The sequence below is a fragment of the Rhinopithecus roxellana genome, chromosome 19, assembly GCF_007565055.1.
Source record: "Rhinopithecus roxellana isolate Shanxi Qingling chromosome 19, ASM756505v1, whole genome shotgun sequence".
In the NCBI taxonomy this organism is placed as follows: Eukaryota; Metazoa; Chordata; class Mammalia; order Primates; family Cercopithecidae; genus Rhinopithecus; species Rhinopithecus roxellana.
This window is the reverse complement of record NC_044567.1, coordinates 63499135-63527100: the sequence shown is the minus strand read 5'-3', so window position 1 is coordinate 63527100 and position 27966 is coordinate 63499135. Positions and strand designations below refer to the sequence as shown.

The following is a 27966-nucleotide window of genomic DNA, read 5'->3' as shown; positions in this document are numbered from 1 at the left end:
CAGGGCTGGGCGTGGTGGCTCACGCCTGTAATCCCAGCACTTTAGGAGGCCGAGGCGGGCAGATCACGAGGTCAGGAGATCGAGACCATCCTGGCGAACATGGTGAAACCCCTTCTCTACTAAAAATACAAAAAAATTAGCCGGGCGAGGTGGCGGGCACCTGTAGTCCCAGCTTCTCGGGAGGCTGAGGCAGGAGAATGGCATGAACCCGGGAGGCTGAGCTTGCTGTGAGCAGAGATCGTGCCACTGCACTCCAGCCTGGGAGACAGAGCCAGACTCCGTCTCAAAAAAAAAAAAAAGAAAGGAGGAACAGTGGGCACCTGCTCTGCCATTTGAGCCACTTCATGGCAGGAAGAGTGAAGATGGGAGGCTGCAGAGCTGATGTGTGGAAGATGGAGGCTCCGGGCTCTAGCAGGGCTATATTGGGCCTGGATGCCACCCAGTGTATAGTGAGGGCCATTCTTTTATAGTCCTCGCTCCGCCGCAGGCCACCAAGTCGCTTTCACACCTGACTGGACACTGCTTCCCCAACAGCAGGTTCATGGCAGATAGGGATGCCAGGGCAGCTGGGCAGTGGCCGAGAGGCTGGAGTGAAATACAATGAGAGGCCTTGTGCCTAAGCACATGTAAAGTACACTGTGCAGCCAACCCAGAAATAACTGGGGAGACTTCAGAGAATGCATCAGAATTCCTGAATGAGCCGGCAAGGGCTCAGAGCTGTTGAGACTGAAATGTGGATGTTACTGTGATCTCATTTGCACTCGTTGCTGGCGAGAGCTAGGACATTTAAGTTTTACCTACCGTGGAATTATTATGCAGCCATTATACCAGGCTAGTGCAGACCTCTATTTATTGACATGGAAAGAGTCACAGTCTAGTGACCCTTTACAAACAGGAAGGCAGAAGTCCCCAGCGCTTTTCAGGGACCCAGGCTCTGAGTACAAAGGGAGAATTCAGTCAACTGGCCTATTGTGTTGGGGTGGTCACTGACGGGGTTTAAGACATGGTATCTGAAACCCACAGTAATAGAAAACAGTTTGGGCTGGTTGCAGTGGCTCACGCCTATAATCCCAACACTTTGGTTGGCCAAGGCAGGAGGATTGCTCGAGCCCAGGAGTTCAAGACCAGCCTGAGCAACATAGGGAGACCTCCATCTCTATAAATAAAAAATTAAAAATGAAAAACAGCCAGGTGTGGTGGCACATGCCTGTGGCCCCACCTGGATGGGAGGCTGAGGTGGGAGGATTGCTGGGGCCCGTGAGATTGAGGCTGTGCAGTGAGCCATGATTGCATCACTGCCCTCCAGCCTGGGTGACAGAGCAAGATCTTGTCTCAAAAAAATAAATACATAAAAATAAAGAAAACAGTCTTTAGAATATTGAGGTTAATTTCTCTACCCAGAAAGCAATCTTTAATTGTATTAATAAGAACACAAAAGAAGGTAGGTAGTATCCCAAGCAGCTGACTGCTTACATTTGGAGCGGTGGCAGCAGCGGCATCACAGGAAGCACATCTGTATGTCAGGCACTGTTAGCGGCCAGTCTCTTCCTCCATCTGATGAACCTAGGCTCTGTTCAGCTGCTGGGCAAGGGTCTGCTTCAGCGGGGGCAAGCCCCTCCCTAGCCCCCAGGGGCAAATCTTCATTCATCTGTGCCAGACATGGTCAGTCTATTCCCTTCGCTGGAAATTGTTTTGGGAAAGGGTCTGCGATGCAATTCTGGCCAAGTTTGGGAAAGTTTTCCTGCTTTAAAAAACAACAGCCTTTTTTCTTGCTTTGGGACACTGTGAAGAAGTGATGCTGGGCCTGCTGGAGCCATCTTGCATCTGCAAGGCTTCCATTAAGTAGGAGCTGAAGGACTGCGATGGCAGAGTAGAAAGAATAAAGAACGTGAGTCCTCGGTGATGCTGCTGACCTGCAGAAGCCGCCAGTCCCAACACCCCCGAACTTCAGACCTCTTGTTTTGATTCAGAGACACATTTGTACATTTCATATATATATATATATATACACACACACACACACATACACATATACATATATACACATATATATATTTTTTTTCTTTTTTTGAGACAGAGCTTTGCTCTTGTCACCCAGGCTGGAATGCAGTGGCATGATCTCGGCTCACTGCAACCTCCCTCCACCTCCTGGGTTCTTGTGATTCTCCTACCTCAGCCTCCCAAGTAGCTGGAATTACAGGTGTGCACCACCACGCCCAGCTAATTTTCGTATTTTTAGTAGAGACAGCGTTTCACCATCCTGGCCAGGCTAGTCTTGAACTCCTGACCTCAGGTAACTCGCCCACCTCAGCCTCCCAAAGTGCTGGGATCACAAACATGAGCCACCACAGCCGGTTGCATTTTCACGTTCTTTTTTTTTTTTTTTTTTTTTTTTTTTTTTTTTTTTTTTTTTAGACAGAGTCTTGCTCTGCCGCCCAGGCTGGAGTGCAGTGGCCGGATCTCAGCTCACTGCAAGCTCCGCCTCCCGGGTTTACGCCATTCTCCTGCCTCAGCCTCCCGAGTAGCTGGGACTACAGGCGCCCGCTACCTCGCCTGGCTAGTTTTTTGTATTCTTTTTAGTAGAGATGAGGTTTCACCATGTTAGCCAGGATGGTCTCGATCTCCTGACCTCGTGATCCGCCCATCTCGGCCTCCCAAAGTGCTGGGATTACAGGCTTGAGCCACCGCACCCGGCCATTTTCACGTTCTTAAATGCAGGATGTGTCTTGCAAGCAATGGCATCTCAGTTAGAGTGAATTACAAAATGTGAGATTTTAGGCCGGGCACAGTGGCTCACGCCTGTAATCCCAGCACTTTGGGAGGCCGAGGCAGGCGGATCACGAGGTCAGGAGATCGAGACCATCCTGGCTAACACGGTGAAATACAAAAAAATACAAAAATACAAAAAAAAGAAAATTGGCCGGGTGTAGTGGCGGGTGCCTGTAGTCCCAGCTACTCGGGAGGCTGAGGCAGGAGAATGGCTTGAACCCGGGAGGCGGAGCTTGCAATCAGCGGAGATCGTACCACTGCACTCCAGCCTGGGTGACAGAGCAAGACTCCATCTCAAAAAAAAAAAAAAAGTGAGATTTAAAAAAGAAATCTTATTAAGTCATTTTAAGTTGGGTGTTCTATTTCAGTCAAATCATCCTAAATGATATCTTTTAAAAATAATTCTTCCCAGAAGAATGGATCATGACAGAATACGGAAAATGAGCTGATGTGTGCAAGTGTCCTTTCTGAAGTAATAACAGCTATGTGTATATGAAATGTTTACTCTGTGGCAGGTACTCTGGAAGCACCTTTTATTCACTGTCTCATCTGATTCTCACGACAGCCCTGTCATTATCACCCCCCCCCCCCCTCCGCCTTCTCATCCTTCTCATTTCGCAGCTGAGGAAGTCAAGGTGCAGAAAGGTTAAAGGAATTCATAAGTGAAGCACTGAGATCTGAATTCAAACAATCCAGCTAAAAACTCATGGTCTCAGCCACCATGCCGTGTTGCCTTAAGAAATTACACTATGACAGTGGAACATTTTTGCTTAACTCCGGAGACTTTAATTCACCCACCTAGAAAACCTGTCATGAAAACATAGAGGCTTTTTTTCCTGAGAGTTCTTACGACCACGAAACAGTGTTGCAAATCCTGTTCAGAAATCTGGGACCATGCAGATGACCAGGCAGATGGAAGAAAAGTAAAAATATAAAAATAAAAAACAAAACCTGGGATCAATGCTTTAAAGTTTCACCTAGCTTTAATTTTCTGGAGGAGGAGAAATATACACAGACCCTATGCATTGAGAATAGATGGCGTTGGAGTTGTGGATTGTCTGTGCTTGCCAAACAGTGTCCAGGAAGAAAAGCAATGCATTTGACTTCCCTGCTTGGCAGAGCCACTGCCTCTAGAGTATTACTCAAAAATTGATTTTTTAAAAATAAAAATAAATGAATTTGTAGACGATATAATGTTCCATGGATCTCTTCTGTTATTTCCTGGGCATGTCTCTCCATGCCCAGAAACCTTGCCTTCTCACAGCTGTTGCATAACCTTTGCTTGTGGTGCTGTTTGTTCCTGTTGCCTTGAAAGTCCCTTCGCTGCATTCTCTTCTCTGCTCAGCAAATTCCAGCTTCTACTTAAATACCTCCTCTGCGAAGTTTTGACTGAGATGCTGCAACAATTCCCGAGCTGTTTCCTCGTGGCACCTTCCTGGTGGCAGGTGGATTAGCACATTGTCTGCAACCCAGGACGACCTGGAAGAAAGTCCCAGCTCTACTGATTCTAACTGAGTAACCTTGGCAAAAGTCACCTCACTTCTCTCTGAGTCTTATTTTCTCATCTGTAAAATGAGGAGGAGGAGGAGCATCATCCAAACATCACGGGACTTCGTTAGGTCAGTGCTTCGGAGCACTTAGCACAGCGCCTGGCACAAGGTAAGCACTTGATAAATGGGAGTTCGTGTTATTTCAGCATACTTTGAACACTCATCCCACTGTTTGATGATGATTTGTTTGCATGTCTGGCTTTTCTGCTAGATGATGAGTAAAACAAGCATCAATCTTCATTCTTGTTTTGTTTCTAACTCTAAATCATCTTTATTCTGGTGTAACTTACATACAATACAGTATAACCATTCACAATGTATGGTTCAGTAGTCCAGTAAGTGTATAGACCCATGTAACCACAATCCCAGTTAGGATTTAGAACATTTTTGTCACCTCAAAAGCACCTTCTTAGGTGAGGTGCAGCACTTCGGGAGGCCGAGGCCGGTGGATCACCTGAGGTCAGGAGTCCGAGACCAGCCTGGCCAACATGGTGAAACCCCGTCTCTACTAAAAATACAAAAAATTAGCCAGGCATGGTGGCGGGCACCTGTAATCCCAGCTACTTAGGAGGCTGAGGCAGGAGAATTGCTTGAACCCAGGAGGTGAGGTTGCAATGAGCCAAGATTGCACCATTGCACTCCAGCCTAGGTGACAAGAGCAAAACTCCATCTCAAAAACAACAACAACAACAACAACAAACCTAGGCTGGGCACAGTGGTTCACGCCTGTAATCCTAGCACTTTGGGAGGCCGAGTGGCGGGCGGATCACTTGAGGTCAGGAGTTCAAGACCAGCCTGGCCAATATGATGAAACCCTGTCTCAACTAAAAATACAAAAATTAGCTGGGCGTGGTGGTGCATGCCAATAATCCCTGCTACTGAGGAGGCGAAGGTTGCAGTGAGTTGAGATTGCACCACTGTACTCCAGCCTGGTCGACAAAGTGAGACTCCGTCCCAAAAACAAAATAAAACTTCTTACCCTTGCAGTCAACCCCCACGATATCTAACCCCAGCCCCAGTCAACCACTGATGCCTTCTGTCACTAACAGTCGGGTTCTGCCTGTTCTAGAATTCCATGCACATGTCATCATCACACAGTAGCTGCTCTTTTGTGTCTGGCTTCTCTCAGTTTACCCATGTCGTTGGCATCAGCAGTTCATTTCCTTTTCATTGCTAAGTATTATTCTAACTTAATATATCTCAGTGTGTTTATTCCCATGTTGAGGGATATTTGCATTGTTTCCAGTTTGTAGCTATTACTAATAAAGCTGCCATGAACATCTCTGCAGTCTTTTTTGTGGATGTAAGTTTTCATTCCTCTGGGATAACTTTATAAGAAACCGCCCTGCTGGTTTCCTAAGTGCTTGTAACACTTCACCAGTCCCCAGCCGTGTATGACAGGGTCACATCTTGGACAGTACTTACTATGGTCAGCCTTCAGCTTTAGCCACTCTGGTGGGCAGGTAGTGGTATGTCATTGGGCTTTTAATTTGCATGTGGAACATCTTTCTTTCCCAAAGTGCTGGTATTACAGGCGTGAGCCACCGCCCTCAGCCGCATGTTGAACATCTTTCTATGTATTTTAGCTGTATGTATATTTTTTGTTGTAGTGTCTATTAAAACCTTTGCCCGTTTTTTATTAGGCTGTCTTATTATCGAATTGTAAAAGTGCTTTATGGGCCGGGCGCGGTGGCTCAAGCCTGTAATCCCAGCACTTTGGGAGGCCGAGACAGGCGGATCACGAGGTCGGGAGATCGAGACCATCCTGGCTAACATGGTGAAACCCCGTCTCTACTAAAAATACAAAAAATTAGCCGGGCGTGGCGGCGAGCGCCTGTAGTCCCAGCTATTCAGGAGGCTGAGGCAGGAGAATGGTGTAAACTCGGGAGGCGGAGCTTGCAGTGAGCCGAGATCCAGCCACTGCACTCCAGCCTGGGCGACAGAGCAAGACTCCGTCTCAAAAAACAAAAAACAAAAAGTGCTTTATGTATTGCGGATACAAGTCCTTTCTCAGATTTTTGTTTGGCAAATATTTATTCCTGGTGTTTCCAAGAGCAGAGGTTTAATTTTGATAAAGTCCAGTGTATTGATTTTCTTTTCTGGTTAGTGCTTTTTGTATCCTGTTGAAAGGACCTTTCTTTCTCCATTGGATTATCTTTGCTGCATCTGTTTTTGGATTCCATTGATCTGTGTGTATATCCTTACGAATCTCACACTGTCTTGACCTCTGATTCTGTCTCCTCCTCACCTTAGCAAAGCCACTGTGGTCCACTTGGGTTTCCCCTCCCCAAGGCACAGTCAGGGAACTGTCTCCAGGCAGAAGCTGAGGCAGTCATGGGGTCACTGTCCTGTGTGCTGCCTGTTGTCAAGTGTCTGTTTCTTATATCTTGCCCAGTTTTCTAGTTGTTTGTGGCAGGTCTTAATCCGTTTCCGGAGCCACAGTCCCTGGCACACAGCACCTCCAGACACAGTTCATTATAGTTGCTTTTGATTGGGAAAGTCAGTGGGGCTCCCAGAGAGCTTCTGGTCCATCCCCTTCATTTTACTAAACAGCTCTTTTCCTGAGCAGATCATTAGTCTTTTACGTCTTCACTCCAGCCCACCTGGGCTTGACAAATATTTATCAAATGAGGAAACCAAGGTTCAGAGAACGAAAGGTCACAGGGACAGGCAGGGTTGGGCTGGCAGAACTGGGCCACCTAGGCTGGGGCCTTCCTATAGGACCAGCTGGCAGGGCAGGGTCTGTCTCTCCTTGAGTGTCACTCCTGACACCTGACACAGGGTTTGCACATTGCAGGTTCCCAGGACACACTTATTAAATAAATGACCAAATTAACACATTAATTTCTTTTAATGCTTAGTTCAAATGGCTTCTGCCTCTGCATATGATATTGTGTGTGTGTATGTTTGTGTATGTGTATGTTTCTCTGTGTGTCTGTGTGCATATGTATGTGTGTTTATGTGTATCTGTGTATATGTGTGTTTGTGTGTGTATCTGTATGTTGTGTCTATATGTGTATATGTCTGTATGTGTGTGAATGTGTATGTGTGTCTGTGCACATGTGTGTATGTCTGTATGTGAATGTGTGTGTGTGCGTATGCATTTGTATCTGTGATTGTGTGTGTGTGTGTGTATGTCTGTGTGTATGTTGTATGTATGTGAATGTATATGTATATGTCTGTGTATGTATGAATGTGTCTGTGTGTGTGAATGTGTGTGTGTGTGAATGTGTATGTGTATGCATATGTCTATGTGTGAATGTGTGTGTTATGTGTGTCTGTGTATGTCTGTGTGTATATGTATGTGTGTGAATATGTATATGTGTATGTCTGTGTATGTGTGTGTGTGTGAATGTGTGTGTCTCTGTGTGTGTGTCTGTGTGTGTATGTGTATGTTTGTATATGTGTATGTGCACGTGTGTGTGTGAATGTATGTGTCTCTGTGTGTCAGTGTGTTTGTGTGTGTGAATGTATGTGTCTCTGTGTGTGAATGTGTGTGTATGTGTGAATGTGTGTGTGTGTTCACATAGGGATAGGATTGGCCTCTCCTACCCAGGCTCACAGGCTGAGTCTGTCAGTAAATTTTTAAAAATTTTCTCAGCCCCCCACTACAGTCGTAATCCCCACTAGGGGGCACATGTGTCCCACAGAGAGGGTCTGTGCTCCTTAGGCACAAGGACTGGCTGCCAGCTGTCAGCGGATCCCCCTCAGAGCCACCTCCTTGGTCTCCATGCCCTGCACCCTCCCCCTGCAAAAACAAATCAAAACAGCCTTCCTCACCAGGCTCCCGTCTCCAGATGGGCTGCTAGCTACCGTCCTGTCCTCTCCCCAGGGCCCTGCCCCTGGCTGAAGGAGGCAACAGAGTGGCAGTGGCAGTGGCAGTGAGTGTGGGTGATGACCTCGCTGTCTGTCATCCCTGCCAGGGGCCACCACGTCCTCCCTGTGGAAGACTGGGGGATCCTAAAGGGGCAGCTGTCCTCTCCCCCTCACCTGGCAGGCAAGAAGCAGCCTCTCAGGGCCCAGAGTCTGGTGTGCCCTTGAATGTGAGTTCCTGAAGACAGAACAGTGGTGATGACCCTGGCCAACACCAGCCCACCTGCAAAGGCAGCGCAGGCAGGCCCACAGCTCCATTCCTTGTGCCTTGTAGACAGGTCACAACCAGAATTTTCTCACGGCCCCCAACTCGAGACTCGGCTCCCTCTATCCCAAGCTTTGGCATCAAATTTCCCAGGCTTAGGTCCTGGCTTCGCTGCCAGCTATGAGTGACCTTAAGCAAGTTCGGTGAACCTCACTTTCCTTATTGGATAAATGATAACTGTTCCTGTCGCATAAATGAAATAGTGGGTAAAATACAGCAGCTGGCACGGTGCCTAGCACATAGTAAGCGCCTAATGCATGTTAGTGGTTATTAATCATATGGTTAGTATCATCATTATATTAACATAAGCTTCCGTGCGAACCACTTTGATGTTCTTCTGAGGTTCACAAAGAAGCATTATCTTCTAGCTCTAGGTCTTGGGCTTCTTCCTAACAGCAGAGGGGCTACAGGAGCCTGAGGAACCAGCAGGGTTTGCTCTCTCGCCATCGTGCCTGTCTCAGAGCAGGCACCGTGCCCTACCCATCTAGTCTTGGCCCAGCACCTCTGCTGTTTGCCCTTGCCCAGGACTGTCTGCGCACCCCACACACACACAACCACACACACACACAAGCGCACACTTGGAGTGGGTGGGTACTCCCCAGGGTGACATCTACACCCCAGGGTGACAGTGGACAGCCACAGCTGTGGTGGCTACTTCCCTCGCTCCCACCACACCCCCGCCACCTCATTCGTTCCCTGGTCATGCTCCAGTCTCCAGGAGAGACTGGCAGCCACCCTGAGCCTCAGTCGCAGGAGCAGCACCTCCCTGCTCCTGGCTGCTGCCCTCAGCCGCCCTGCAGTTCCAAGCAGCCTTTCCCTGTCACTCAGGCTCCCCCAGCAGAGAGATTAGCATTCACACGGAGGAAGGCACCACGGCAGGGCAGCGCCTCCCATCTTGTCAAGGAGCTAAGGTTCATTCCGGAAGCAGAGCCAGCTGGGAGTGGCAGTGTCCAGGTCGAGGCCCCACTGGAGATTGGGACATGGTTCTGGGCACAGAGAGGTAGAGGTGGTCTTCTCCATACAGGCTTACAGGGGGCTTCCCCACCCCAGCAATGCCACCCTCTGCCATCCTCTAATCTGTTGCAGAACTACTGGTCGCCCAGCTCTGTATATGTGGAAAGACAGCAGGAAGGATCACAGAGTGAAGATGTGAGGAACTCTAGCCATCCTGAATCTACCACTGTTCAGTAATTTACAGTTCAAACCGGATTGTGCCAGCTCACATATATGGGACACTTACCCAATGTGCTAAACATCTTCCACGCGTTATCTAATCAACCCTTACAACAACTCTAAGACACAGATACCAGTAGGATCTGCATCCTACAGCTAAAGAAACTGAGGCACAGAGGTGTTCAGAAACCCAGGCCACAGAGGTAGGATGTCCTGGTGGAACAAGGTTCACACCCAGGAGCTCTGACTCTGGACATCTTGCTCTTGGACTCTGTTATTGCACAGTAGCCAGCACCCTGGACCAGAAGGGACCCCACCCTTTGCCTCAGCTCTCCCTCTGTAGTTGCCCTTTATTTGCCCTCTCCCAAGCCGCTGAGCACGCCTGCTCCCATTCCCAAGCAACGGCTCTTTGCAAGGAAAGGGAGGAAAAAGGACTCAGCCTCTGTAGGGACAGTGTCATAGTCAGGATTTAAGCAATTTCCCCATTTGGAGGTCCACCCTTGCCCTGAGCTTCACACTAACCCCTGTGATGGGAGCCAGTGGACCGAGGAAGGGGCACCCAGGTCCCAGGAGCCTTCTGTGGGGAGCTCAAGGCTGAGAGAGGCAACTTTCTGCAGCAGGAGCTGCAAATGTACAGATTGCGCAGAGAGCCCAGGGGTGGGAGAGGCCCCGGGAATAAGAGGCGAGCGTGGGCTGGGTGTGCGGGGAAGGTGTAAACACAATCTGCTCCCACCAAAGCCAGCCTGCTCCCTGGGGGAGACAGCCCCCCCACCCAGCCCACATGGCACCCCATCTGCCCAGGCAACCTCCAAGCCCAGGCAACTCCAGCCCCTCCGGCCACCAGCAGCCCCTTCCTCCCTCTTTCCCGCCCTTCATCTGGATGGGATCCCTGGAGCTGCCACGGTGCAGGTTCTTGGAACAGGGCTGTGGAGGGGCGCTGCCCTGGGGAAGTGCATCTGGGCCATGAGCCAGCTCCATGACCTTGGCCTGACAATTCCTCACACCAGTGGAAGGAGATGGGCAACTTGGAAATGGCAGCAAGGATGAGGTGACAGGAACATGGCAAATAGAGTAGAGAATAAATGCAGATTGGATCGGGGAACACAGACTGGGTCCCAGGAACAGTACCCTCTGGCCCTCAGCCTGACAGGCCTGTCACCGGGAAGGCCGATGCCTCCAAAGAGAGGGACAGGCTGACAGGAGCTGAGACAGACGGTCACCGGCTCACGGCCTGGGTCAGGCTGGCGCTGTGGCTTTGCCTCTGCAGGCTCCTTCCCTAGTGTGACTTTCCCCCTGCCTCCTGCCTGCCCTACTTTGAGAGGCTCCCACAGAACTGCCTTCGCACACATCCCAGCCAGGCTCCCCGAGGTACCAGCAGCCCCTCCCCAGCGGGGTACACCTCCTCCCCCACCCTGAGCACCTCCCCAGCGGTTCCCTCTCCTCTGTGGCAACCCTCACCCTTTCCCTTCCCTCCCTTCAGAGGCGGAGCGGCGGCTGAGGTGCTGCTGTCTAGAGAACTCCATCTCCTACTGCCTGGAAGTCAAGGGCAAGGGCCAGCCAGGCAGAGACAACGCCACTGGACTGGGAGGGGGGCTGGCTGGGGAGGAGAGACGTGTGTGCACAGAGGCACGGGGGGCTTTTGAAGACTAATAGCTGTGAGACGTCGGGAGCAGCTGCCTGCAGGGTCTGCGCCTGGATCTGGGAGCAGAAGCGGAAATCTGCTTTTATCTCTGCTCAGGATCGCGCAGAATTGGAAAAAGAGAAATGGCAGAGCAGCTGGGGGCAAAGAAGGCAGCCGCCGGGACTGAGCATCAGCAAATTGACAAAAACAAGTGTCAGGCTTTTTCCTTCCCACACGCTACTGCCCGTTTGGAACACATGCGCTCGTGCACATACAGAAAACACATTCGGAGGACAAGCTGTCAGTTGCTCCCATCCAGCTGCAGGCAGACATGTCACAGATCCAACTGGCATTTCTTATTGATAATTTCAGCAGAGCAGCCAGTGACAGGATGAGCTCTGGGAACTGGGGAAAGGCAAATGACACAGAAGCAAGTGCCGCTGTGGCAAACTGACACCAGCACCTCGGACCACAAGCGGAGGCTTAACAGAATAGCTCCTGGGCTGACAGGCAGTCAGCCAGGCCAGCAAACCACTCCCAACCCCTGCAAACTGTGTTGGGTTCCAGGTTGAGGCCGCCTGCCATGGTGGGTAGGAGCGTGGGCCCTGCAGCTCCAGTGTGAGCCTGGGAGCCTTCACTTCCTAGCTAGGTGACGTTGGGCAAATGATTTAACCTCTCTCTGTGTTTTCCCATTTAGAAATTGTGGATAATAACATTACCAGGCTCTGTGGGTGACTGAGGATTAAATTACAGCATGAATGGAAGCCCTTGCTCAGTAAACGTGAGCTATCAGCTGTCCCTTGCTCCTGGGGTCTCCTCACTCCTTATTTATTCCTACCTCTTGCCTGGGCTGCTGGCTGCCCCGGAATCAGCCTGGTGGACCCAGCAAGTCCCTCACCCTAGGTTTTCTCAGGCTTAGCAGTCCCTCAAAGAAGCCTCAGGAACTCAGAGGGAAGGAAGCCCGTCCGAGAACAGTGAGCACATCTGCTCTTTCTGCCAGGCCCGGCCAGGTCCTGCTCAGGAGCCCATACCCAGGGCCTGGGGGAAGGGGAGACTGGTATCTACTTTCTCTAGTGCTGCTTCCCCCCATTCTCCCTCTTGCTGCTACTCCGTCTCCCACAGCATCCTCCTGGGCTAGGAGACGAACCAGGACCTGAGCTGAAACAAAACCAGAACAGATCAGCACTTCTCCCACACCTGGGGATGGGACTTGCATTTCAGAGTGGATGTCCCAGAACACCGCCTCTCCCTTGGACGTCCTCCGACGCTGCCTTCATGCCCCAGCACGACCACCTCGCCATCCCCAAGCCTAGAAAATATGGTCAAACCACACCTGGTTCTCTTCAAACTAACCCTTGCCCCATGGCCTGGAACACAACAGGCTCAAGGTAGCAGCCAAAGGCACAAGTCCATCTGCCTACTTTGAACCTCCATCAGTGACCACAAGAGCTGAACACTGCCTGCTATCCTCCCACATGGCCGGGCCTTGCCTATTTCTTCCTGCCTGTCCCCAGCCTTGCCCTCTGCCCTCCCCAGCTCCCAGCCCTGCCCTACCTGCCTGGGCCAGCTGGTCTCAGTCTCTGGGCCTCAGCCCCACCTGCAGAGGTGAGGGCTTACTTCAGAGGTCCTTTCTCCCTAAACAGAGGAAAGCACTGGGTCAGGATTGAAGGGCACGATCTTCCCATGTTTCTGACTCTCCTCTTCCTCCTCCTCCCATCCCTATCAATTCACCCCAATATTCAGGGGCAGGACGACCTAAGGAATCAGTTGGCATTTAGGACAGTGTGACTGGAGAGTAGAAATGTCACCCCCACCGCCAGCCCTCCACGGCAGCCACCATCGGCAGGTGGTTCCTCGATGTCAGACCAATTTTTCCAGTTAACTGGGTCCCAGGGAGTTAATAGGCAACTGCTTCCTTCTGGCTAAGTCACGCCAGGCCTGGCCTGGCCAGATGGTCCTCAGATTTGGCCTTTTCTCTCCTGCCAGGAGGTCCAGGTCCATTTCATGTAGAAGAGACCTTGCCTGGAAGTCAGGGGCCTGAACGTCCCGCATTAACCAAAAATGAGACAGATGATCGGGAGCAAGCCACCCAAATCTCCCTGTCCCTCCGTTTCCACAACCATTAACCAAAGATTAAAACTACATGTCCTGCCAATCCTCCGGGGTCACTGAGCCTTCCGAGTGACTTAATATATAAGAAACCTCTGGAGAAAACTAAAGCACAGGTCCCGAGCATGAAACAGACAGCTGTTAGCATTTATGGAGCAATCACTCTGCACCCTCACCAAAACCTCGCAACCACTCTGTTATTAATCTTAGTTTACATATAAATAAACAGATTGTTTTTGTAAATTTCCCCCATAGTCTTTCCATTAGTAAGAGGGAAGCCAGGATTTAAATTATCCCTGCCCAACTCGAGACCTGGGTTCAATAGTGTGGTCCACTTAGCATTTGAGGGCCTCCTATCAGGGGAGGCCCAGGGGTGGTCATTTTAGCTGATTTAACTAGTGATATCAATCAGGCTCTATTATGATGATCCCAGCTGGCCTATCGAGTTGAGGTGTCACAGAAATGCCGCCGTTTCCTGTACAGGCCCAGGGCTTCCCATTGGGCCTTCTGATCATCAGAATCTCAGGACTCAGAATCCCAGGACTCAGATGACAGGAGACAGAAAGACTGAAGTTCTCTCAGTTGCCAGTTTCCGCATATCTAAGGGACACATGGCTGGCAGGTCCCCACTCAGACATGGATGGTCACAGTACCCGCCACCTGAGTCCTCCCTGTGTGGAGACACCCTCCTACCAGTGGGCCCTGACCCAAAGATGTCATCGGATCTTTTTTACTCTTTGTTTCACTGGGAGCAAAAAAGTCACTCTTCAGACAGGTCTCCCATGCTAGGTGAGTCCATAGGCACAGAAGGAACCGTTCATGCACTGGAACTTCATAAAGATTTGCTGATTTTTTCCAGTGTTTCGTTGGGATAGGCGCCCCTATCATCAAACGACACTGGGCACCCAGGGAAGGAAAAGTCTGGAAGTTCCCCCAACTTCACCCCCTAAAGACCACATGGCTGTAGCCTAGGGAAGAGTTAACTTTCTGGCCACTGGAGACAGCGTCCTGCCCGCAGGGGCTACCCAGCCAATGGCACTCAATGCTGATGATGTCATGCTCCTCCCGCGCCTTCTATTGGGGACTGGACAGCGAATCCTGCTAGAGGCTCAGGCAGCGGAGCCGAGGCGGGGCGGGGGCAGAGGAGGAGGAGGGGGAAGGGCAAGGAAAGGCGAGCAAAGCCACACAGAGCTACTCCTGCCTCATCCCTCCCTCCACTTCCCTGTGCCTTCCGACAGAAGGTGCCCCGGGGGACCGCCCCTTACTGGAGATAGAAAAACAGCGGCTTTGGTCCAGAGGAGCGGGCTCCCATTCCCAGTCGCAGAAAACAGACATCCAGCCTGCCCACCAGATGGACAGGGAGCAGGGTGCCTAGGGCAAGGGCCAGGATACGGTGCACGCACAGGCGCGCAGACAGGCACACACGTGCACCCCCAGGCATGCACAGCCGCAGCTTCCTTGGCAGCACCCTCCCTCCCCCAGCCCAGACTCCTGCCTTACCTGCCTGAGGACTGAGGGTCCGCGTCCACGCTGCTGCCCCTAGCTGCCCCATCCACGTCGCTGGGCTCTCTGTGGGAGGCAAGAGTAGGCAGGAAGAGCTGTGGCTGTGCCCAGTCCCTCCCTGTCCCTCCACAGGTCCTGGCCGTATTGGGCTATGGGACTGGAGGCTGCAACTAGAGCCTTTGAAGCTGTAAGTTCCCCTGCTCTGAGACTGAGCTCTCAAGGGTTCCTCAAAATGCCCTCCCAGCCCCCCTGAAGGTCCAGGCAGCCTCTGCCCACCTTCAGCTTGGTGGCAGCCCAGCCCCATGGTTCCCCACCACCACCACCAACTGCCAGCCATAGCCCGGTCAGTTTCTCACGGTTGGACTCGGTTGGCAAATCGGCGGCGCCAGAGCATGGCCAGGGTGCTGAGCAGGAAAAGGGTGGTGCACATGGCGCAGCTGCCCCATCCCCTCCCAGACCAAGTCTGCAGAAGGCCACAGGCGAGGGGCCAAAATGGCCCCAGCCAGCTCTCAGGAGCCACTGCTGTCTGTCCTGCGGTTCCTGCTGGGGATGGATTAGGAGGCTCAAGCTGATTAGTGGGTCACCGGCTGTGACCTTGTGAGGACTGATTAAGCTCACTGGGCCCAGGTTCTCCCCTCCAGCGGTAGGGTCAAGGCGTGAAGTGTGGCATTGAGCACGTATTCAGAGTGTCGATCTGATGAGACTGGGCCTTGCTTGCAAGGAGCTGCCAGTCTAGACAAATGTGCTGTCAAGTACAATGCCTGCAGTAGAGTGACCCAGGAGTTATTCAAGGCGCCTACAGGGCACTTTCAGAGTTGCAGGCATCAGGGCAGGGTTTAAAGAGGAGCAAGGGCATCTGAATTTGCAGTGCGCAAGGCAGAGGAGCCCTCAGGCAGAAGATGCTGCCGAAGCTACTGACATGAAAGCATGGAGCATCTGCCAGTAACTGCAAGGTGAGTGGAGGTGAAGCAATGATGTCACCGTGGAAGCATCAGGAGAGGAGGAAGAAAGGGGAGGGATATTCGAGAATGAAGCCAGAGAGATAGGGGAGACTCAACAGTGAAGGGCTGGCAGTTTTACCCTCTGGACAATCCTCTCCAAACTTTGCTGATTACACACCCTCTTCAGTAAAAGGCAGGATTCAAGTGTGCATTCACAAAATAGATAGGGGCAGCCACTTACAAATTATAGGCTAGACTACTATACAGATTCATTCCTACACCATACGACTACATTACATTTGCAAAGGATGAGATATAAAATTTCTATTTTCTTTCCACATCCCAAGGGGACCTGTTGGGCAGCCACTTGGTCACACCAACTTTGGGAAACTGTTGGGTGTGTATGTGGAGCATGGAGCCAGCCATGGCCATGCTGAGACACGGGTCTGGGAGTGATGTGAGAATCTGAACCCACCCACTCCCCTCCACCCGCTCCAAGACCCCCAGGAGGCATTAGATTTTCCTTCCCTCAACAAGGGGGAAGCAGTGTCAGAGGCACTGCCCCAAGGTCCCCCAGGCACCTGAACGCTGAGCTCCCAGGAAGGGCCCAGGCTGCAGCTGAGGCTGGCCAGGGTGAGTTCTCCTTGCCTCCCCCGGACCTTAAAGTCAGATTTTAAGAATAAATACACGAACCATAGCGAAAGCGCAGAGCCAACCCTTAGCAATGCTCGGGCAATGGGACATCAAGTCTTGAGCGAGGACAAGGGTCACCAGGAGCCTGAGTGACATCTCTTCCTGACACTGCCAGGCCCTGTCTGGCCTCAGGCTGTCCCCAGGACTGAGCAGCCGCTGCAGGGCAGGCACCATGGGATTCTCCCCCAGCTCTGGCCCAATCTCACACTGCCCTGGACAGGGCCCACCAGGAGGAAGGATTTGCTTCCCCCAGGCCCAGAATCGGGTCCTTGGTGCTGGCTGAGGTGTCCCCAGCGGCCTGCGCCTTCCTCAAGACTTTTCGACCGCCAGGTCCTCTCTGCCCTATCCGGTGCCTCTCCGGACTTCCTTCGCCACCAGCTGGGCCAGAATTCAGGGCAGCGCCTGGTTCTTGCCTGTCCGTGTCATTCATAAGCCACGGGGGACTTCTGGCGGCCGCCGCCGCGTGCGTGCACCAAGGGCATGGAGGTGCTGGGGAGTAGGAAAGGGGGAGCAGGCCTCTGGCGCCCGAGGTCGGAGGTGCGCTCAAGTTCCGACAGCCGGGGCGGTGGGCGGGTAGGAGGGAAGACCCCCGTGCTAACCGCTCAGAGCCTGGGCGTCCAGAGCTGTGGGAGTGGCGCCGCGGCCCCCAGCGGCTGGCTCGGGGGCTGGGGAAGAGGCCCGGGCGAGGGGAGCCCAGCTCGGTCCGCGGCGGCCGCCGGAGGGGCTCGCATTCGCCCACATGGGCGGGCTGGCGGTCGGCCTCGCTGCGAAAGCTCAGGAGTGTTGGACTTTAAGTCAGTTCCCCGCCGCGGGAAGGGTCAGCACGCGCACACGCGCGACGCCGCAAGCATTGGGACCCGGGATCCAGGGCTCCCAGCCCGCGCCCGCCCCGGCGCACTCCTGTGCGGCCCGCGCAGCCCAGCGCCGCGTGACCGCCCATTCCTCCGGGGACCCCCAGCGCCCCGGCCACACCTACCCGAGCCCCGCCCCGCGGTGCAACTCCGCCGTGGCCTGCGGGTGGGCGGGCGGCAGTCGCGTCGCCCCCACCCCGCGCAGCCTTCACCTTGCCGGCATTGGCTCACCCACACGGGGCTGGGGGTTTGGAGCGGATTTGTTTTTTTAAACATTTTCCAGCAGACCACATCCCCGCCCCCCCGCTGGAGGTCCCCCGCCCCCCGCACATATACCCTGCACACACGCACGCACACACACACACACCCGGCGCGCACAGACACACGCTCCCTCCCTCCGCGCTCTACCCCTCGCCCGCCCGCCGCGCACGCAGCCGGCCCCGGCTCCCGGCGCCCCGCGCCCCGCGCTCCGCGCCCCGCGCCCCGCGCCCCGCCACCGCCGCCGCCGAGCAAAGCCGGGCTGGGCTTGGAGCTGCTCATGGAGAAAGTGCCAGGCGAGATGGAGATCGAGCGCAGGGAGCGGAGCGAGGAGCTGTCCGAGGCGGAGAGGAAGGCGGTGCAGGCTACGTGGGCCCGGCTCTATGCCAACTGCGAGGACGTGGGGGTGGCCATCCTGGTGAGGTAGGTGTCGCCTGGCCCGGCCGGGCCCTGGGCAGGGAGGGCGGCAGCGGCTCCGGGCAGAGGCGGGCTGGGCCCGGGTCCGAGCTCCAGCGCCACCTCCCCAGCCGCGAATGGGGCCGGTCCGAGGTCGGCGGGGCAGGCAGCGTGGGGCGCCTTGGGGTGAACGAAGGCTTGGTTGAGCCTTCCCTGGCTCCGGCGCGGTGCTCACCAGGAACTAGGAACCAGATGCAGGAGAGCACCTCGGTCCTCCTCCTCTCCCCAGCCTCAGAACTCCTTGCTCGGCCAGCGACCCCAGACACCTAGCCAAGCTGTCAGACACATTTTTCTGGCCTTTCAAAGGGAGTAGCAGGGGCACCCCATTTTAGAGATGGGAAAACCGAGGCTCAACTAAGAAGGGGGACAAAGAGGAGCAGACCCCTGTCTCCAGCTCAGCCGCTTGCCGGATTCACAGCCTCTTGGAAGAACAGAGAGCAAAGAGCAGAGGTTGAGAAGGAGGAGAGCACGGGGGTCCAGTGTTCCCAGCTGCCCTCTTCCTGCTGGAGGGCAGGGACCAGCAGGAGCTCCCAGGGCAGGCACAGGTGAGTGGAGAAGCAAACAGTCCCCTAGGATACAATCCCTGCTGAGTTAGGAGGGTGAGGAGAAGAAGAGAGAAGCTTCAGGAGACAGGGCCTAACCCTAAAACCCCCCACCTAGGGAGGAAATGCAGTGGTTTGGGCTTAGGGGTCATTCAGGCACCACATGCCCCCGAGAAACCCACAAACAGAGAGCACCCCGTTCTTCACACACCTGCGCATAGAGCACACACACCATCCTCATAGAGGTGATGTGTCCAAGCCTCGAAAGCTAGTCACTGACTCTAGCTACAAATGCATGCTCTCTTCCCACACGTGCTGGTCCCTGGGGGTGCAGGCGGAGGAGCCCCAGACCATGCTCACCCTCAAGCCCCTGTTCTTGGCAGAGGAAAGTGGTCAAATCTAGGCCAGAGTAGGGCAGCCTTGTCATGTGCAGACGGCGTGAAGCCTCGCTCTGGAAGGGCAGCTTTAGTGCATGCCTGACTCCCAGGCCAGCTCCATCTCCAGCTTCTTCTCCCTGTGGCCTCTCCCAAGCCTGGGACCTATCCAGTTCCACCATGATATGCCCTGATTCCAACTCAGAAGCAGATTTTGGAGGAAAAACAGCAGGAAGCCCTTCTAAGGAGTTACAGGAGTGCTCCCGAGGATAGGGCAGCTATCTCAGCAGCCCCCAGGCCCAACAACACAGCTGGGAGTGGCAGGAAGCTAAGAGGGACATTGGGATACTAGGGCCTCAGACGCTCGGAACCACCGATCCCCACACGTGCTGGCACCCACACAAGGACACAGTGGGTAGCAGAGCCGCAGACGCGCCAGACTGCATCCTCGGAGGGCGCCGTCAGCCGCGTGTCAGCACCTGCAGCCCACCGGCCTCGCATGCATCTGGCACACTCATGTGTCACCATGAAGAAGTAAGGCAGGGTCTTCAGGACTTTGGAGGTTTTCTGTCCCAACCCCTGCCATGTACCTGTGCGGATACGTGGAGGAAGGGCTCACCATCCACATCTCGGGGCACCACTGACCCTCCCCAGGAAGGGGACCAGGGAATGGCAGATGCCAAGGGGGAAATGAAACACCGAGACCAGGGCCATGTCTGGGCAGTCCGAGTTTTCAGCTTGGATTTCTTTCTCTCTCTATACCCCTCTTCCAGTTCCCTGGGCTGGGGGCCTGGGCCTGGGCTGGGGGAGGTCATTACCAATGGGCTCAGTGCCCAGAGTAACCCCTCACTACTCTGACTCCACTTCTGTGTGGACTAGAGCCCAGCCCCAGGACAGCCTGGCCCAGCTTTGTCTTAGCCACTCCCTGCCAACCCAAGCCCCGCAGGGCTTTGCTTTCCTTTTTCTCTCCTCCTGTCTCTGTCCAGGGCCTGGTCAGTGGGGAAAGGGGAGGAAAGGGGGATAAGGGCTCCTGAAGGTCCCTCCTCAGATCCTAGGCCCGTCAGTCTTGACACAGCGCCCTGTCTTCCCACACACAACGTACACATCCTCAAGGTCAAGGCCCCAGCTGCAGCCCTCTGGCCAGCACTCTCACCTCTGCCCTCCCCACTGCGCCAGGCCAGTGCCATCAGCCCTTATTAGCCTGCAAGGCAGGAAGGAGGCAGCTGCACCTCTACATCCCCAACCTGGAGAAGTTGCCACGTTGATGGGGGTGGAGGAGGCGTTGCTTTTGGAGCCTGAGGCAGACCCCACACTTCCATTCCCTGCCAAGGAGGAGCCCAAGAGGGAACACCCACCCTCCCTCCTGGTTGTAACTCTGACACCTTCCTCCTCACACTCAGACAGGCCTATTTCAGGCTCTCTTGGAAGCCCAGATGTCTCTGGGAGCTGAGAAACTCCCCAGGGCTGGCTGTGGAGACTCCTCCCTGGCAGCACAGGCTGAGATCGGGAGGGTCTCAGGTGGAAACATCTCAGAGTCAGGAGGAAGGAGCCAGGCACATGGGCCCCAGGGGCCACAGAACCATGGAGGGTCTGGGTGGGGGCTCCCTGAGACTGTCATTCCTCAGGGCCACAACCCGGTGGTGGGTGCTGAGGCAGGAGACACCTGGTTACCAGGCCACGATCCCCTGGCACAGCTGTCTCCAGGCAGTGTAGGGAAACTGTCAAAGTAGGGCCTGCCTGGGCCCTTTCCTGGCGCTGCCATCTATTTTGTTGGGCAATCTTGGACATCAATTCCTAATTCATAGGATGAGGATTAAAACAGTACCTATCTCAGGAGAGAACTGCAAGGATTCGTGAGATCATACAGTAAGTGCTCAATAAATGTTCCCTGTTCTTTCCTCATCAGTAAAATAGAAGTAATACCTGCTTAGCTGTGGCAATTAAATACAATAACAGGCCGGGCACGGTGGCTCACACCTGTAATCCCAGCACTTTGGGAGGCTGAGGCAGACAGATCACTGGAGGTCAGGAGTTCAACACCAGCCTGGCCAGCATGGTAAAACCCCGTCTCTACTAAAAACACAAAAATTAGCCAGGTGTGGTGGCAGGTACCTGTAATCCCAGCTAACTTGGGAGTCTGAGGCAGGAGAATCCCTTGAACCCGGTAGGCAGAGGTTGCAGTGAGCCAAGATTGCACCACTGCACTCCAGCCTGGACAACAGAGTAAGATTCTGTCTCAAAAAGAAAAAAGAAAAGAAAAGAAAAGAAAAGAAAAGAAAAAGTACAAAAACATTGTAACATCAGGCAAATATATATATATCATTGTTAATATTTTGTGTCAGGATCTTGCTCTGTCACCCAAGCTGGAGTGCAGTGGTGCCATCAAGGCTCACTGCAGCCTCCAATCCTGGGCTCATCATGCGATCGGATCTTCCTGCTGCAGCCTCCCAAGTAGCTAGGAGTACAGATGGGCACCACCACACCCAGCCAATTTTTTTCTTTTTTTCTGGAGACAGGATCTCACTATGTTGCCCAGGCTGGTCTCGAACTGGCCTCAAGTGATCTTCCTGCCTTGGCCTCCCAAAGTTCTGGGATTACAGGCATAAGCCACCACACCTGGCCTTTTATTATTATTATTATCATTATTTCTTTTGATTCAGGGTCTCACTGTCACCCAGGCTGGAGTGCAATGGCACAATCTTGGCTCCCTGCAGCCTTGGCCTCCAAGTGATTCTCTCACTTTAGATTCCTGAGTAGCTGGAATCAAAGGTGTGCGCCACCACACCTGGCTCATTTTTTGTATTTTGTAGAGACAGGGTTTGCCACATTGCCCAGGCTGGTCTCAAACGCCTGAGCTCAAGCAGTCCACCCGCCTTGGCATCGTAAAGTGCTAGAATTACAGGCGTGAGCCACCGTGCCTGGCCATATCATTATTTTTTATTGCAATTGTAAAACCTCCAAAGTTTGAGATGCTTGTTTAAGTCCAAATTGGGTTTTTCACATTTGTCCCCCATTACAGTGCTTCTCCAGAAAATTCAATGTATTTTCAAACCCATCACCTCACGTATCCTCACCCGTGTATCCATGAAGCAGTGAGCACAGCCCTCCTCTCGCCCTTCTACAGACAGGGAGCTTGTGAAGCAGTTTGCCCAAGATCACAGTTGGCCTCTGGGAGGTGCCCTCCTGAGTCTCCACACAGACTGTGCCCTGGTCACTGTGCAAAATTCCCCCGCCAGTAGCAGCTCCACCACCAGCAGGGACGACCCGGCCAGATGCCCTCTCCACATCTGTTCTAGCCCTCACGTCTGAGACTTGATTGCTGGCCAAAGGGCTGCTTCCGCAAATTATCAGCTCTCTCTGATCACAAAGGGGACACATGAAGGGGCAGAACAACCTGGAAGAACAGGTCCAGGACACTCCATAAATTTTCTGGGGATTCACTTAAGTTATGTAAGTTCTGATTGAGTCCATGCCCATGTCTCACATGATATCCAGCTTCGACAGGGAGATGAGGTGCAAAAGTCATTGTCGGCTGGGGGTGGTGGCTCGTACCTGTAATCCCCACACTCTGGAAGGCTGAGGCAGGTGGATCACCTGAGGTCAGGAATTTGAGACCAGCCTCCAACATGGTGGAACCCCGTCTCTATTAAAAATACAAAAAATTAGCTAGCCGGGCGTGGTGACGGATGCCTGTAGTCCCAGCTATTCAGGAAGCTAAGGCAAGAGAATCACTTGAACCCAGGAGGCAGAGATTGCAGTGAGCCAAGATTGCACCACTGCACTCCAGCCTGGATGACAGAGTGAGACTCCATCTCAAAAAAAAAAAAAAAAAAAGCTGTTGTCATTTTCCACACTGCAGCGCCCCAGCTAGGGCAGGGGGTCAGAGGGTGCATGAGAGCCTTGGGATCCCGTCTGACAGGCTGGAAGGAGGGCAGGGAAGGTCACCTGAGTGGTGCCAATGGCCTTGGGGGCAAAGCATTTCGCCTGGGCCAGTCTGCTCCAGGTAAGGCATGTCTGACACAGGAAAAGGGTAGTAGAAAGGAATGTGGCTCACCCGAGGAACATTTTCCCAACGGTAAGTAAAGCCACTGAGCCAGGACTGGGATGATGCGAGTATAGTGGGGAATGTGGACATGAGTTTGAAGAAGTGGGTGGGGGACAGTTCAGAAGTCTGGAATGCCGGGTTAAGGAGTTTCGCTGTGGCAGACAATAGGGAGCCATTGAATGTTTTCAAGCATGAGCATGACTTCATGAAAGCAGTATTTTGGGAGAATCAGAACAGTTTCAGACCAACTGGAGAGGATTTAATTTCACATCAACTCATGATTGCAGAACCTGAGCTCTTACCGTCTCAGCTATGACTAGAGCAGGCCCTGAAGAGGGTGTAGAGTTTGGGAAGGAAGCAAGAAGTGAGGAAGACAGAGGCCTGGGAGAGGAAGCCACCAGCCTGGGCAAGCCTGGCAGATAGACACGGCTAGACTTGGTAGGGGCGAGCCGGCTTGGCCAGAGCAAGGAGGGTCTATGCTGAGGGGTCTACGAATGGTAGTGAAAACAGTGATGGTGCAGGGGTTGGGGGGACTGGGATCCACTTCTTCAGCCCCCACTATCCTGGCAGCTTCAGGGTGGGCCCGAGGCAGCTTCCAGCTTCAGCGACCACCCCTGTTCCTCTTGCCAGGTTCTTTGTGAACTTCCCCTCGGCCAAGCAGTACTTCAGCCAGTTCAAGCACATGGAGGAACCCCTGGAGATGGAGCGGAGCCCCCAGCTGCGGAAGCACGCCTGCCGAGTCATGGGGGCCCTCAACACTGTCGTGGAGAACCTGCACGACCCCGACAAGGTGTCCTCTGTGCTGGCCCTTGTGGGGAAAGCCCATGCCCTCAAGCACAAGGTGGAACCAGTGTACTTCAAGGTATGCGCCCTGACCTGCTGCAGAGCCGCCACCGCCCATGCTTCATGGCCATCTGCAGCTCGCAGGCTCTGGGAGGGCTCCCTGGGGCAGCAGAGGTGATCCCCTGAGTGGCTTCGAGAGGGAGGGGCAGTGCCCGGCAGCAGGATGGAGGGGCTCAGTCCAGGGTAACCCTTGTCCTGAGAGCACTGGGTTCCAGAGCTGCCAGACTGTTGTGTTAGGAATGATCCTCTTGGCCACACATGGGGCGGAGGGGCCTGGGGGTTGCGGGACGCAGGGTGCCCAGGCATTCACTCCCCCTTCCTCCCTTTGCCCCCAGATCCTCTCTGGGGTCATTCTGGAGGTGGTCGCTGAGGAATGTGCCAATGACTTCCCACCTGAGACGCAGAGAGCCTGGGCCAAGCTGCGTGGCCTCATCTACAGCCACGTGACCGCTGCCTACAAGGAAGTGGGCTGGGTGCAGCAGGTCCCCAACGCCACCACGTGAGGAGGCGGGCGAGGGTGGGCTGGGCAGCCTCCCTGCCATGTCTTCTCCTGTCCCCGAGGTCTCCCATCTCTCCTGGGGCCCTGGGGCTGACCACCTGGGCAGGCACACTTGAGGCAGGCCAACTCTGGGGTCTGACATGTAAGAACAGGAATAATAGGAAAAGGCCTTCAAGATGGCTCCCCTGTGACTTCAGGCTATGCAGAGCCATGAGCCCTGAGCAAAAATCCTCCCAAAGAGCCTTCCCCTTCCCTAGAGCCAGAGAGTGCTCAGAGCACCCAAAGCCACAGCTGCCCAGGCAGAGAGGCGCCAGAGGCTCCTGGCGGGAAGGTCCGATCGTCAGGCTTAGAGGCAGCCCAGGCCAGCCCAGCCACTTCCTCCCTGGGTGCCAATCACAAGGGGCTGTTTTTCCATCTCATGCTGACCAGTGCTGCTAAATGCCCTCTGCCTCAACAGGGCTAGAGCCAGGAGGATCACGAGGACACATACACACACACATGCCCCAGCCCACGAGGGAGCTACATGGGTGTCACTCACACGCACACAAGCAAGGGGATGTTTACTTCCAGGCTGACCTGGAGGCTGGGCTTCCAGTTCTGGGCCCAGGAGGTGGCTCAAGGAGGGTGGCCGGCCTCTGTGACTCCTGCTGACTCGGAGCGTGAGGGGAGAGCTAGCCCCCAGACGTGGCAGTTGGGAACACTCAGCCTCCCTGGGCCCCCAAGGGGAGGCTGACTCTGGGAGCTGAATGGAGAGGCGGAGGCAAGGCTGGAGTAGGAAGGAGTGAGAGGAGCGGAGGCGGGAATGGGAAGCAGAGGTCAGCTAGCAGCCCAGGACACGCGTGGTAGAGAAACATTCCCAGCAGTTTCCCATGGAAAAGGCGGTGTCTCCCGCCGGGCTCCGCATGGGCCCCCAAGACTGCCGGCCCTCCTGTTCACAGGCACAGCTCCTGGAGGAGGTCCCCTGAGGGCAGCTGGGGACGCCAGGCCTCCTGCCCTTCCTGCTGCTGACCACACTGGCCTCGGGCTGGCTCCTGCTCCCCTCCCCCTTCTCCCGTCAGCACCACCCCAAGAGAGTGGAGTCCTCGGGAACTGCTGGCTGGAGCCAAGCCAACTCCAGATGTGCACAGCTGGTCCCTGGCCTGCTTGAGACCTAGGAGTCAATGGGAAACAAGCAGATGTTGGCCCAGCAGAGGAGGGCACTGGCAGAGCGTGGAGAGCTGTGGTTGCCTCCTCACTCCCCATCAGCTGTCACCCAGAGGGTCCCAGGAAGAGACAGGGGAAGAGGAGGGGAGGGGGCTTGCTTGCCCTCCCACCCCTTTCCCCAGGCAAGCTCTGCTGCCAAAGATGAGTTTGTTTACAGCCAGGACACAAGACTTCCTGCTTCCAGAGAAAAGGGCTTTTTTACAAGGGCCAAGAGGGACTGGAAAGAGAGCTGGCTGGGCGCGAGCTCCAGTGAATCAGAAACACATGGCCCAAGTTCCCCAGCACGCTGCCCATCCTGCCCTCCCCACCCTGCCCTAGGGACTAAGATCTCTCCAAACCCCAAACATTTGGAAACTGCCGAAGTCTCCTCCTCCGCCCACTTCTGCTCCTTGTGGACTGAATGGAGATGGGCTACCGTGGAAACTGACACCCCATGGGGGTTAGCTCCCAGCCGTCAAGTGGTGGGGTTGCCCCGCATCCCTTTACATCCTCTAGCCCACCCCTAGTGTCCCTGGCCTGAGCCTGCAGAGCCTCTGGCTGCCAGGGTCCCCACGGGCTTGAGGGTAGGACAGAGTTACAGAGCAGAGTCGTAGAAGGCCCTCGCCCAACTTCTCTTATCAGGGAAGCAGGGGTGGGCCAGGCGTCACCGTTTATTGAGCTGTCTCTGCTCCAGGGTGTGCGCCTTTGCGTGGGTGGGGGCGGGGGGGCACGATGATTGCAGTGGGGGCTGTGTGTACCGAGAATACAGATGGGTGGCCCGAGGAGGGACGAGACAGGCCTGACAGAATGCGCCACATTTCAGAATTAATGGAAAAAGAGCTCACATTGGTATGGTGCTATGCAGTTTGTGAAACACTTTTTTACCCAGTTTGTCACAAGACAGACATTATTCACATTTTAGAGAAAAAGATCCGGAGCTCCCATGGGCCAGCAGACTTGCCTGAGATCACACAGCAGGTTCGTAGCAGGACGGAGACTAGAACTTGGGTCTCACGGTTGCTGTCAACTGCACTGTGCCGGCTTTCTTGGCAGGAAGTGAGCCTCACCAGCCCCAGGTCCTCCCCCTTTCCCCCAAGGGTCCTTCCCTGCCTCTGGTAACGTATGTCCTTCCCTTCCTATCTCATCCACAGCCCACCGGCCACACTGCCCTCTTCGGGGCCGTAGGACCCCTCCCTCCACCCCCCCTCCCTGGCAGCACCTTGAGCAGAAGGCCGAGTTCTGAAGACCCTCCTTGACGCTCCATTTCTGGGTGCCAAGGAAGCTGGAGGAATCCCTGACTCAACTTCCCCGAAGGAGGCCTCTGTGGCGGCCACGGTCCCCCACTGGAGCTGCCGGGAGGCGGCGCTGGCTGCCTGGATGCTGACCCCAGCACGGCGGGCAGGGTGGGGGACCCTTCCTGCTCGCAGAGCGGGGCCCACTCTTCTTAGCTTTTCTACTCACTGTTAGAGAGAGACCTAGCTGAGCAGCTGGCAGGAAGCGGGACAGGTCTAGGAGACCCTTAGGGAATAAACCAGCCCCGTTTCTATCAGCCCAGCCGGCATGCAGGCCTCCACATCACCATCTAGAGTATCACGCACACATCTACCATATATACAGATATATTCTATATACGAGCTATATATAAATATATATATACACATATATATACACACGTACATATCTAGAATGTGTATCCACGGGGCCCAGAAGCCTCGGTTTGGCCCCCACCTGTGAGTGGGGCAGGGAGCTGTTCCGGTTGTGCAGAGAACAGAGTGTTCTGGCAAAGAGGAAATCCCACAGCAGCGCAGAGAACCTGGGCCTGGAGGGGTAGGGCTGGGGCGACCTGGCTTGGCGGCAAAGCCCAGCGCTTCTCAGACCAGCTCCCCACACTCCTGAATTCCACTTCCAGGCAGAAAGGAGTGGGCTCCCCCTGCTCCCTCAGAGGAACTGACTCACTGACTGCCCTAGAATGGGCAAGGGCAGAGCGAAGTTCTGGATGGGATGAGCGCACTAGTGGAGGGGCCTCCATCCAGAAACCTCCACCGCCAGCTCCACCTGCCTTGGCCACCAGGGTAGCCCCGGGGAATCCGGGCTGCTGGGCAGCAGGTTGGCGAGACCACATGCCTGGGTCTCCCCCTCAGCCCTGAGGGCTGAGGGCTTTCCCCACCCCCCTCTCCTCCTGGCCGGCAGTCGGCCCCGTCTATTCATGTGCGCCAGCCTTGCTGGGGGGCCCCCATGTGTGCCCCTTGGTCACATGTATCGTCTCCAAGGATGTTTTGCTGCTGTGGCTACTATGCCTGTGTCCCCTCCTGGCCCATCCTCATCTTCATCTGTGTAACTGCCTGTCCTCCTTTTCTAGTTTCTGATGTTTGTAACCAGACCCAGCTGTGTCATTAAACAGACCTGTTGTTGCTGTACC

The 27966-nt window shown here is 54.4% G+C and overlaps 2 protein-coding genes across 7 annotated transcripts; one reads left to right on the top strand and one right to left on the bottom strand.

The window, feature by feature from the left end:
• Window positions 1-1386: 1386 nt before the first annotated feature.
• Window positions 1387-27966, bottom strand: PRCD (photoreceptor disc component). 5 transcript variants are annotated; one of them, XR_004055185.1, is made up of 7 exons: window positions 27504-27966; window positions 14861-14929; window positions 12806-12886; window positions 12317-12409; window positions 11089-11656; window positions 8100-9926; window positions 1387-1857 (listed from the first exon to the last, which is right to left on the bottom strand). XR_004055185.1 is itself a non-coding variant. In XM_030924234.1 (3 exons), the coding sequence occupies exons 1-3, from the start codon at window positions 15291-15293 to the stop codon at window positions 12865-12867; spliced, it is 165 nt and encodes a 54-aa protein (XP_030780094.1). In that variant the 3' UTR covers window positions 12815-12864. The 5 variants fall into 5 exon arrangements, 1 of the variants encoding a protein (XP_030780094.1); XR_004055184.1 differs by lacking the exons at window positions 1387-1857; window positions 8100-9926 and having other exon boundaries at window positions 10080-11656; XR_750565.1 differs by lacking the exons at window positions 12317-12409; window positions 12806-12886; window positions 14861-14929; window positions 27504-27966 and having other exon boundaries at window positions 9329-9562; window positions 9821-9926; window positions 11089-11616.
• Window positions 17539-27964, top strand: CYGB (cytoglobin). Of its 2 annotated transcripts, XM_030924233.1 has the most exons (5): window positions 17539-18029; window positions 23654-23885; window positions 24202-24365; window positions 26470-26525; window positions 26699-27964. In XM_030924233.1, exons 1-4 carry the CDS (start codon window positions 17887-17889, stop codon window positions 26510-26512), a joined length of 582 nt encoding a protein of 193 aa, XP_030780093.1. In that variant the 5' UTR covers window positions 17539-17886; the 3' UTR covers window positions 26513-26525; window positions 26699-27964. The 2 variants fall into 2 exon arrangements, with proteins under 2 accessions (XP_030780093.1, XP_010385819.1); XM_010387517.2 differs by lacking the exon at window positions 26470-26525.